The 13,072-nt window shown below is 34.2% G+C and overlaps 1 protein-coding gene across 1 annotated transcript; it reads right to left on the bottom strand.

The window, feature by feature from the left end:
• Positions 1-9,177: 9,177 nt before the first annotated feature.
• Positions 9,178-12,712, bottom strand: LOC115994705 (salicylate carboxymethyltransferase-like). The gene is made up of 4 exons (XM_031118938.1): positions 12,525-12,712; positions 11,559-11,966; positions 10,666-10,920; positions 9,178-9,744 (listed from the first exon to the last, which is right to left on the bottom strand). The coding sequence occupies exons 1-4, from the start codon at positions 12,597-12,599 to the stop codon at positions 9,385-9,387; spliced, it is 1,098 nt and encodes a 365-aa protein (XP_030974798.1). The 5' UTR covers positions 12,600-12,712; the 3' UTR covers positions 9,178-9,384.
• Positions 12,713-13,072: the final 360 nt, after the last annotated feature.

Genomic DNA, 13,072 nt, shown 5'->3' with positions numbered 1-13,072 from the left:
TCTATCACTGAAGGTTGAAAATTGGGCAATTGTAAGGTTGAATTTAATCAACCATTTTGTTGGCTTTATTCCGTGCCAAATTTGCTTGTAATTCAGCATTTAGAAACCTTGTATTTAGGTGGGAATCATGTAAGGGTAGTGTGAGAGAGTGTGAAGAAAAGCTCAGAAGTGTGCAATGCAACAGGGCTTCGTGACTGGATCTCGCGACTAGCTTGCGGCTGGCAAGTCGCCAAAGAGGCACACGTGTGAAGCATGCAGAAGAGCTGAAGAGTCACGCCAACTGTTGCACTACAGGACAAAAGTACTAGGCTTGCCAGGTAGTTAGCTTGCGACTTGAACTAGCGACTTAGTCCAGTCGCAAGGCCAAGTCGCCAAACCACTCTGTTTGGGAAAAACTGATATTTCGCATTCCAAACACACACCAGTATAAATACCCCTTTTACCCACGTATTGTAGTGAGTTTCTAGAGAGAATTTTGAGAGAGAAACTGATCGGTGCAAAACTGCAAGTGCACAGTATTGTAGTTTTATAGTAAAGTGATGAGAAGAGTATCGTCTTCAGGGATTGGTAACTTACTTTTGATGAATACCAAAATTATGCTAATCTCAATTTTATCTAGAGAAGTCACTAAGGTTTTTGTAATTGGAATTCAAAATAAAATCAATTTAAATAAAAGATACGAGAGGAAAAGAAAGATGTTGCTTGAAAATCAACTTAATGAGAAAGAAACATCTAGGAAATCGATTTCACCTAATTCCTCACTATGCTTTACTCATCTAGCTAATTGAATTTAATTCTCTCTGTTTGTTAGCAATTTCCAAACTCTTCCAAAAGCCTCTTTCGATAGTCAATTGGAAACATTCTTGTTCATCAATTTACACAAGAGTATGCAATTTAATAAAGTAAGAAAGCATTAAGACCAACGATTTTAATACTACATAGGTTAATACAAGTCTTTCGATCTCTATATTTACCTATGCTGAAATATTCAAGATCTATCCTATAATTCTCTCTTTCGACAGCAAATCACAAGATTAAAATCATCTAATTAATGGCCAGTTAATTAGAAGCAATAAGCTTAGAATAAATAAGACAAACATGAAGAGAAATTGTTCAAATTAACATAGAAGAGCAAGTATAGTTTGGAACTAGATTACATCGTTTTCCTAGAATAAAGAAAATTTAGTTCATGCTAAAAATTAAATTCAACATAAATGAATTCACCATAATTTTTCTGAGAAGATTTGAAGGAAAAAATGAACGCAAAAGAATCTTTTTTAGTGTCTTTTCTGCTTCAGCACTCTTTTCTGCTTTACTGTTCAGCACCTCCTTCTTTCTTTTTGTTCTCTCTGTTCAACGCCTCCCTTTTTCTGTTCAACCCTCTTTCTTTCTTTTCTGTTTCAGCACTTCTTACTTTCTTCAGCGTACCTTTCTTTGTTTTCCTTTTGCCCTATGTTTTTAAAGTCCAGCCCAAAACTTGTTGCAGCCTAACACAACCCAAAAAGCCCAAAACGTTTTGCTTCAGCCCAAAAAAATTTTTAGTTTAGCCCAAAACCTCTTTTTTCAGTTCAAAACGTTTTTGCTTCAGCCCAAAACCTCTTTTTTCAGTTCAGCCCACACCACCGTTTCAGCACTTCTTCTTTTTTTGTCTTCTGTTTCAGCGCCACTTTTCTTTCTTTTCTGTTCAGCCCTTCTATTTTTGTTAAGCGCCTCTTTTCTTTTTGTTCAACGCCTCCTTTTCTTCTTTCTTTTTCAGAACCTCATTCTCTTTTTCTTGCCAACTTCCAAGGTCAAAAATATTCTCTTTAGATGCTTCACATTTCTTTTATTTGAATAAATCTTTATTTTCTTCAAATTTGGAATAAAATTTAAATAACAAAAATCAAGTCTAAAATCAACAAAATAAATAAAATTAAACTAAAGTTTAAAGTTGAGAAGTGATAAATTACACTCAATTATGCAAGTCATCAAAAACCCTTGAGAAAAACAAGATTGACTCATCCACAATTTTCATCCTTTGATTCTCCAAATTCCTCTACTCTCACCCTTTCCTTTGTTACATCCTTGAGAGGTACATTAGCCAAAACCTTTTCTCACCATACCCATATCTGTGAGGAGGCTGTTTGGTACTTGGGAAGCAGTTAGGAAAGGACCAATTGATATTGGTTGATGCTATGGGTTATAGCGGAATCTGGTAAGCTAGAGAAAATAAAGGTTCGATGCAGCCTCATTGGAGCAAGAAGCTTGGAGGGCTTAGGTACACTAGGTAAATTAGGCTTGGAGAGTCTTCTACTATTCATGTATCCCAACTTCATTCTCTAGTAGATTATTGACCGCTTGGAGGGCGGTGGAGAGGTTTTACACCGAGGTCTTCGGTTTCCTCTTCGATAACACATCGCTATGTTGTCTTTGTGTTTGCATCTCTCTTCTCTTAATCTTTTCCATTTAATTTATTCTGTGGACATGATTTTATTTGGTTTAGATTATTTTATCAATTCTGTTTTTAAGTTTATGTTCATATTTCGCACATACATTGTTTGATAATAAGCTTGAATTGGTAATTTGTAAATTGGGGGTCCAAACGTTCAAGGTGTTTTACACACTATTTGAACATTCAGCAATCATTAAAGCATGTCCAACCAAATTCAATTTCCAATCTAATATTATTCAACATTTGCACCACTTATAAATGTGTATTGGCAGTTATTCAAAACAATACTTTCGCAACAATTCTTTTACACACGTTCTATGCCTTTTACACTAATAACAATAACAGTAAAGCCTCAATATCCCTTTTACATTATCACAAAAAATAAATTATTTCTGTAATATATCAACAGCCTTACATTCAAGGTTTGTGGAGTCAGATTTTATGGAGGTAAAAGCCAAATTTAATAACATACCTTTCTTAAGAAGAAGCTTCTCGAATGGACTATGAACAAAGAAATAAAATAAATAAATAAAAACCCTCATTTTGATCGCAGCCTCAATCCTCATATTTCCTTGCATTGTTTGTGAAATAAAAGCAGTAGCTCAAATCAATCAAAAGGTATTTTGATCTATCAGAATGTATATTGCTCAGGATTATCAAACTAAACCCTAGAAATCAATAAATAGCAAATAGAAAAAATCCTAACCTTGATTTGATTGCTCAGTTGTGGCAATCAGAGAAGGAGTGCTAAAGAAAGAGAGAGAGTATGATCTGCTGAAACTGTCATTGGAGTAGGGGAAGCCTGGCTATTATGTACGTTGAGTCATATTTTATGGAGGTGGAGTATTAAACAATGTAAGGTTTTTTGCGTTGGATTAGTAGTATGGTTTTGTTTCTGCTTTTCAAAGGTGGAGCTGGAGCATCACGTTGGATTAGTGTGTTATAAATCACTGTACCAATTTAGACTATAGGCATGAATAGTTCATTAACACACAAGTACACACACCTACCCACTTTGTTTTGAACTTAATCAACTTGACTTGCACCATAAAACTTTGAGTTTTCTGAGAAATGTGTGAAAGGAAAAGTAAGTTCATGAACCGTTCATCAAGCAAGAGCCTGTAGACAGGAAAAGAAATATTGTCAATCACTGTGTAACATAATAAATAGTAAAGGTACGGGCATGCTTCCTTCAAAGACTCTCTTCCTATTCATTTATGGGTTGGAACCAAGGAAGACAATTTCATACTGTACCGGCCGGTACCATTGGAATATTCCGTTTCAGTGCCTGAACCGGTACAAAAACAAGGCTGAATCGTATCACCCAAAATACCGGGGTGTATCGGCTTGTTTCGGCTATTCTGGTGAATTTCGGAGCTTTTCGGCAGTATTTTCGTTTCGGACCAATGCAAATATAATTGGGTTTTTTTGAAAAAACTTAATACTTACTGTATGTTTTTAGACCCCTTAAAACACAATTGGATTAACCTAGTTAATTAGCCAAGTTATTACTTAGTCCAAATTCCAGATCAAGGTTAACACAATCAAACAATCATATCAAGCATAGCAACGGAAATAGAAATAACACAATGATATGATGACCCAGGAAACCACACTGATAAAAACCTAGGGAGGATTTAACCTAGCTATCTTCAAGGTAAACCTGAATCCACTATGAAAGAATTGAAGTTTTACAATAGGACTTAGACCACTAACATCCTATTACTACCCACCAGTAGAAACTTACTGACATGACCAAGTGTAAACTCCGAGACCACAGACTCCTTCTTTCTTGGATTCTCCAGCAAGTACAAGCACACCCGCTTGTGTATCTTTAAACTCCTTAGTGCAGCAACTAAATGATCATCAAGCTCTCAATCAAATCTTCTTCTTGATAATCCTAAGCATGTGTGAAGGCAACCACCTATAGATCTCACAAGAGATTCACACACACAACAAAATAAAGCAACCTCAAAAACGTGGATAGGGTTTGCCTTTTATACTTAGGGAAAAACATAAAACTTTACACGTTTTAATAGGCTAGGCCTAAGTTGGAAAACTTCTGCAGAAAAGACATTTTGCCCGAGATTCGATCGATCGAGCCGGGTCGAAATGCACACTTAATTCTGCAACAGCTCGATTCCAACTTTACATAAAAAACACAACTTTGAGCAAGTGTAAACAAAACTAAACAACCCATTTTGATCATGGTTTGCCAACAATACACATTAGAATTCTAATACATTAGTTCCTAAGTACTTAGAACCTAACACTTACAATAACTAGGGACCATCATTGGAGCATCAGCTTACTAGATCATCAACAACATCAACTTCTTCTTCATTTTAGCCACTTAGATCTTCTTTTTAGCCATTGTAATCGCTCCCTTCTTCGTCTGCTCTTTCCCGGCTTCATCTGCTCTGCTTGTTTAAGGCCCGTTTGGTAGAAGAGTTTGAGTAATGTTGTTTATAGTTTTTTGAAATACGTGTGAGTGAAAAAATGTGTGAAAAAGTGTTTAATGTTGTTTAAAAATTAAAAATGAATTGTTTAACAACTCTACCAAATGGGGGCTTAAATTTTTTCTCTACTTTTTTGAGAAGCTTTCTCTATTTGAATGTTTTAAATTTTACATTAATGTTGGACTAGTATAAGCTGTATTGCTGTACTTATGTTTCTACATTCAACTCAGTTTTTCTTGGTTTCTCCACCAAAAGCATAAAAGCCTCTTATTTTATTTGCTTTTCCCAAAGCCAAGTGACTCACCTTGGTTCTTATCTCTTGCTTATTTTGCTCTTTCAATCACTTTTTTTTTTAGTCAATTGCTTAGATGGGCAAGTGTCAACTTCTAGTGGCATGGAGTTTAATTTACTCTATTTAACTAATTACGTAGGTCATAAATAGAAATTTAGCTATTCTTAAAATGTATTATCAAATTCTTTAAGTCGTAAAGAACATAGAAGGTATAGGCTCTAAGAGAATTATTATTATTATTATTATTATTATTATTATTATTATTACAATGGTAATCCCGAAACGGTACACCAGTACGAATCAATACCGAAATATTCTGTTCCAATAACCAAACTGAAACGGCCTCCGATACAGTATTAACTCCCTTGGTTGGAACAAAAGGGCCTTTTTTTCTAAAGGGGCAATTTTAAGAATCAACCAACCAACATATCTCACATATGGAACTTCTTGAGAGTAGTATACTACTTTTAATGTTTCAAGGAAGTATTTTAGTGTCACAGAAATACCATAAAATCCTTTTAGAAGCAACACCGACCAATTGCAATCTTTAATAAAATATCACACAAAACAGTATTCAAGAGGTTAGTAGGAACTATGATTCAATTGCAAGCGTACAACTGCACCCTAAAATATAGTAAAGGTATTATCTGTTATTTTTATTTCAAACAAAAGATATCAGTGCGACTGGCCTTTTTTTTAAGGAAAGTCATTTCCACATGCAAGGAAAATTGCAAAGTTTAAGAAGCAGGTAACTATAATCAACGTTTCTTGGACTCCTCAAAATCAACCAGACAATGCATAACAACTTGACTCATAACAGCTGATACCAATCCAAAAACTCATGTTTAATTTAAATTTTAATGAATTTAGATATCCTCTGCCTCGAGACAGTCAAATTCTACCACTGGATTGATGTGACAGTGATCCTTCCTGCAAATTCAAAGATCCTTATAATACAAGTTCAGACAATAAAGGAATGAGATGTGGCATATGGCATACAAGTTCAGATAATTTTAACAAGTGGTTTAAAACTTTAATCAAGAGAAACAACACAAAATACCAAAAAATTCCAGCCAAATACCACAAAAAGTTAGTCCCATAAATCCTTGTGAAACATACCTTATAAACGCAAATCAGTACTTTGCCCAACTTCAAACATCTTTACCAGAAAAAATTGGCCATATAATGGATCAATTAGAAGGAAAACATAAAATAATAAAAAAGTAGCAGGATCTATGAAAACACAACTAGGACAAGCAACATAAACAAACTTCAAGCAATTAAACAAAATAACTATTCGCTCATCAAATATGCATGCAAAAAGCCATGTCTCAACCCATTTTATTGTTTGGAGAAGGTGCAAATTGGTCATGGTTTCTACACTAGGACAGATGAAAGTCGCTGAAAGTAAGAAATAGAAGAGAAACAACTGCATAGAATAAAGAAGGGATCATTTACAAGAATAACACCATCTACAATCTGTAGTTTGCACAACTTGGTAGAAGTAATCCTTAGTGTCTTAATTGCCTACACAAAACAAACTTTTAATATATTAAAATTAAAATTAAATTAACAACAGGCAGAAAATCCTAAGAGTGAATGTTGTATAAACCTGTGGAGCAACTTTGGCACTCTTCCACAAGATTGCCACACATGCTTCTAGACTGAACAATGACAAGAATAGAGCCAAAACAAAAGAAATAGATGAGAATGTAGGGACTTATCATATTAAAACATTTTGCAGAGACTGAGTTAGGAAGGACTTGTATCCATAATGGGAAAGAAAAAGAGAAAACTGCATCACATAATCCAAAGCATGGGTGTATGGCCACATAAAATTAAAGATGTAACTATTTTGTTTATAAGGCAGGACCATTAAACAACAAAAACATTACCTCATTTAGCAAAAATAGCTCTTTGCCCACCTCAAATTGAGAATCAAAATGGAGAACTATGCTAGCAACTTCTAATGCTTATAAGGAGACTTAGCTCGTTTTACAAATGACTATATTATTAGTAGCAAAAGGGTATATTCAGCAGCCTCACAAGCAATTATTACAGATGACACCTTCTAAATCTAGGTACATTTTTGTACTACATTAATCCATCGTAATTAATTTTAATGTTAAGGTAAAGGTATGCATCATGAAAACTTGGAAGTCATCATTTAAATGTCAAATTGTCCATATTTGCAATCAAAATTTTAACTTAGATGGAAGGTCTTATTATTGTTACCCACATACTCAAATGGTGAATTCTCCAGCACTACAGGAAGTTTTACAAGTTTATAATGCATCAATATGATGCATTGACACCATGCCATAACTACACTGTGTTAATACTTTCAGGTTAGACATAAACATCCTATCAAAAAGAAAAAGAATGCAAGCTTTGTATTCATTGGAACAGAACAATAACAAATATAAGGGAAAAATAGATTACCAATTCCAAGCCACATAACTTGAAAATGAATTTATAAAATTCATAAGCTCTAGTGAATTTTATAAACAAAATGAGTGTAACAATCTTTGCAATGTAAAGAAGTTGAACAGAGCATTGAATTGCAATGACCTAAACCAAGCAAAAATTAAATTGATACTATTGATAAACCAATGCTCGTTTCCACAGGAAACATAAAATTAACAAACAAAGCAACACAAAAACACCTCATAAATCCAACCCATACTTAAATTGATATTATTAAATACTACACCATTAACAGTTACCAACTCCTTTTTAAGCATTTCTTCAATATAATATGTTCAAACCTCATACATCCAACCCGTACTTCAGATTCCAAATGACAGGTATGTAATTCCATTTCCAAAGTATCCAAACCCTAGCCCCAAATTATATTATTGGTGAGGAAGGGAAATATCAATGGAGAGAATGAGAGAGAGAAAACAAGAGAGAATACCAAAATTCCTTTGCAAAGTTCTACTAGGTAATTTCCAAATTCATTTTTTTTTCTCGGGAAACAAACAGAGAGAGAGAGAGAGAGAGACCTATAATCGAACAAAGGGGCAGAGGAGAGGGTTTTGACTATCAACGACTGGTTGTCATCGGAGATAGGATCATCGACCACCGCACCTCAAATTATCGTCAGAGATGAGATGAGCTCCCAAAGAGAGAGAGAGAGAGAGAGAGAGAGAATTTTCTAAGAGTGATCTTGTTTAGTTTGGAGGATGGTTGAACAAAATGAAAATGGGTTTTCAAAGAGAGTGAGCAAAGACTTTATTCGAAAATTGGTTTTTTGAATTCTAAGTTTGTGAGAGAAAGAAAGAGACTTTATTCTGAGGGTTAAAACATTTGGATATCTTTTATTAAGAGTTGTGTTAGAATTCCATTGAATAATGTGAAATTTTGGAGGCAACAATTACGCGGGATTTTAGTGTTTTAGTTTATTTCAAGGGTTTTAATGACCATTGTAACAAGATTAGTCATGCGCCAGTTTTTAAAGTTTGTTTCAACCATTTTCACTAAACCCTTGGAAAAAGTGGGTTGAAACAAGTCATGTTTTTTGTAGTGATATTAGGTTCATAACCTCAAAGCTTTTTGAATTGAGTTGTTATCGAGGGGTTTGGAAACGCTATAGTAAGTCTACCTATACCAACGGTTTCATAAACTGCTGCTATAGGACTCCTATAGCAGCAGTTTAGAAAGTGTCAGGTTTAAACTACCGTAATAGATCAACTTATACCAGCGCTTTCTAAAAGCGCTACTATAGGATGACCTATGACAGTGGTTTTTAAAAGTGCTGGGAAAAAAACGCTGGTGTAAGACGAGTCTTTTGTAGTGGGGGTTTAGAATCTTTGATTTGATTATCTCAATTTTTTAATTGTCCTTTGGCCTCAAAATCTCAAGGAACTGGCTATTGGTAACATTGTTAATAACCTTGTGTTTGTGTGTGTTACAAGTTTCCCATTGGTGGGTTTTGAACTTTCTTCAGGTCAAATTGCTATAGAGGAGGAGAAATTGTCAGTACTACAGGTCACTAAGAACAATCCAAGCCAATTTTCATATACGTAATTTGAGTACATAAAAAAGCACTAGCAGATAATACACCGCATCCCTTAGTACTGGAATTTGAAAAGCAAGATACATGATCTTGACTTACCACAATATTATTAGACAACAACACTATTTAAGTCGTTGGAACGAGGAAATGACATTATTCAATCAACCATATATAAATATCTTGATCATCCTCTTTTTGTCATAGAAATAGTCACATTGATAAATTGAGTCTTCTCTTTAGAAATGTGATCAGAAATAATTTCCTTGTACCTACGGAAGACCTCATCAATTATTGCATCTCCAAAGTGACTAACAAGTAAGGGTTCAGCCACTGCTCTCATGCACTTTGCAACATTGTATCCATCATCACGAAACGCATCAGATGGGTTGAATTCATTGTCATAAACGTTCCAATTGACTTCAGAAACCTCAAGGCGATCAATGGCGAAGTATCCTCCTTTTGAAATTTCGAATTTCACTTCTAACGGGGATGGTGTGTATTGAGGAATGTTGAATGAATCCATTTTATCTTCTTCTATGAGTCCCTGGAATATACATCCTATACTTTAGCACAATAAACTTTATGCAAAGTTGGGAAGAGTTTTTCCTTCTTGTATGAATGTTTTATTTATAATTTATCAAAATGTGAGAAAAAGAAGAAGAAACGGAAAAAATCGTTATCAATAGACAAAAGATTTATGGCTCAGTAATCTTGCCTAATCCATTATAGTGAAAAGATGTGTTCAATTTTAATCTTCCACTATTTAAGGGGGGAAAAACAAAAATAAAAAACCGAAAGATCAGTTTATTAGTTGTCAGTAGCCTTATATTCCAAAATCTCAATGGTATTTCGTTCTCCTGTGAAAAAAAAAAAAAAAAAAAAAAAACCTTTCCTCCACTGTTACATGCAAAAAAATCAATCGCTTGTTGATATTTACCTCCAGTTGGTCCACAACAACATATTTACCTTTGCTTTTGAAATTGTATTAACTAATTCGAAAATAAATAAATAAAATGTTGATATGGCAATAATACATTATTATAAATTTATAATGGGCAATTATCTTAAACACACAAGATATCATATACATGATAAAATAAATAAATAAATAAATAAATAATGTTCCTAGATTAATTACTACGTTAATTAATTTAATTATACATCGAATTAAAAAAAAAAAAAAAAGAATCTGATTCTTTTTGGTCAATTAATAGAAGAATCTGATTCTTTTTTTTTTTTTTTTTTACAAGATAGAATTTTTACTCTAACCTAATTTAAGTGTATATATATGTGAAACTCTCTCCTAGAGACTTGAACCCTGACCTTTGCCCCCCACATCCCACCAACACTTATATATACTTAATAAATACTTAATAATGAGTCCGCTAATCATAATTAAGTGAAACCAATAGGAAACTTTCCATCATTTAGTACCCAGAGTTGAATTTGTAGTAGCGCAAGTTACCTCAGAGACCATGTCATTGAGTGCCATAGCCAAAAGCTCCCAAATGTAACAACATTCTTTGCTAGATGGGTCTTCACTTCTTCTCCCCAAAAATGTTAATACCATATTCCCTCCTGCTACCAACTCCTCTGCACGACACTTCAAAAACATCGAAAAATCTATTTGAAATTGCTCATAGTAGGCCTTAAGTACACTTGGTGGGCTTGTACATGCCATGTAAATGTTCCCTTTATTATTCTCCAGCCCTTTCGGAACCTAATGCACAATAACATTAACATTCATTAATGCTTATTTTAATGTGATGCCAATAGAGTGTCAATGTGTGATCTATATCAATTTGTCATTGCATATCTTGAATCGTGACCTTAAACAGACACTTTCACTTCAATAACTCAATCCACTTGCAAGTCATTACCAATTGTATTTGCATATATATATATATATATTATGAGGACCTTGTTGACTGAGCAATTCCAAATGACCTCATATTATTCCCTTCCTCTTGCAGTTTGGGATGCTTGGAAGATGGATGTTGGTCTTTACTCGTTTTAATGAAAGTTTCCTTATTGTATATGTATATTCTTGTGTTTCTATATTTATGATCAAATGAACGCAAAGGTTTTTTTTTTTTTTTTTTTTGAAGGGAACGGAATGCAAAGGTTATTCTTTGAGTGGTTGAAAACATAAATTACACTATTCATATATAACCACTTACTTCACAATGCTTAAAATTCGAAACATGAAATGTGAATTTCTTTTGTAATGCATTGTATTATTAGGGAAGGTCTAAAATAAGATGGATTGTTACAACTTTGATTTTATTATAAACTCATATCACCTAATTTTAGATATAATTAATCATTTTAGACTTCTCTGTTTTAAGAATAAGTTACCTGAGACAACCATTGGAGACCATAAGAAGAATGGACAAAATGCAGACTCTTGCTAGGAAAAAGCCTGCCATAGAAGGAACCAGGAGTTCCTGATAACAAACATGGACCAGCACCATGCCCCAGTTGATAACTCATTTCTTTCTGGAAGCTTGGCAACAGTGACTTGAAAATGGTATTAAAATCATTTCCGGGAAGGTCGTTCAAAAACACTTGATATTCAGGTGATTCATGGCCTAGCTTTTGGCGAAGCTTGTCCACTACCTTGATAATTTCAGAAACCACAAATAAAGTATTTGGTCCTGAAGAACAACCCAAGTCTGCAATGGCTAGGTTTCTTGGCAAGGTGCTGCAGTAGAGATTAGTTATAGCTTCCTCTCTGATGGGTCTGGTCATGGATATTACTTTTTGCTGCCCAAAGTCCAAAACAAAGAGTAGTTTGAATGAGTTGTGATCTATATTTTGCACATATACCTTGCAGATAAGATAACTCATTACCTTCAGTGATTTTAACTATAAAATATAAACATGGTGCAATTGCAATTTAACAATAAAGATAGAGATGAATTGTGGACAAATTATGTATACTTATTACTCCTTGTTACCTCTAAATAACATTATTCCTTTGTATTTTTCCCCTTACGCACAAGTGAACAAAAAGCACGTATAAAACTATATATTTTACAGCGTGACTGTAAGAATATATGTAAACAAAATAACATGCGTTAAAATCATATTCTATTAATTATAGCTTGAAATACATCAAAACTATTCTACGTGTTATTGTTTATGGGATGTATAATGCAATTTTTTTTTTTTTTGGGTACGACAGAATGTGGCACACAAAAATACCCATTTTGCAAGGCATTGGCCTGGCTTGAGCAATCAATGTTGGAGAATCATCTAGCTACCACCTGTATGTAGTTTGTAAAATATTAGTGGACTGGGTTGCTAATTAATTAAGTTTACCTGAACCAGGGAGTTGTTGGCATAACTTGTTTCTCCAATTCCTCCATTCATGTGGAGCACTTGAACAACTTCCATCTCTCTCTCTCTCTCTCTCTCTCTCTCTCTCTCTCTCCTGTATAGCTGGGTGAATGTGAGTTTGAGCTGAATGTGTTGAGGGAGAGAGGAACCCAATTTATAGCCATGGGTACCTCCTTGAACAGTGGTCATGGTTGTCCATAAAAAATAAAATAGTGGCCATGATTATTTTGGTTTCATGGGGTTAATAATGGACATAACATGACTGAAAATTGGGTGGTATGTGCTTGGCCACAAATCGTGGAATCCATGGCCTAATACAAAATGTCTGCGACAATGACCTTTGCCAATCATCTTTGCATAAATAATAGTAATAAATGAAAAAACTTGAAAAAAAGAGAATCAATCTTTACCTAGCATGTGTCCAAACGCTTTGGTTGGTAAAGATCCTTAGAAACTCTACTACGTCTCACACCTCCCACAAGTCGTTTTCCATTTTTAGGTAAGTTCATTTTATTTCCTTTATTTGAAAT

Source organism: Quercus lobata, chromosome 6 (assembly GCF_001633185.2).
Source record: "Quercus lobata isolate SW786 chromosome 6, ValleyOak3.0 Primary Assembly, whole genome shotgun sequence".
Taxonomy (NCBI): Eukaryota; Viridiplantae; Streptophyta; class Magnoliopsida; order Fagales; family Fagaceae; genus Quercus; species Quercus lobata.
The sequence above is the reverse complement of the archived record's forward strand: the minus strand, read 5'-3'. Positions and strand labels throughout refer to the sequence as shown.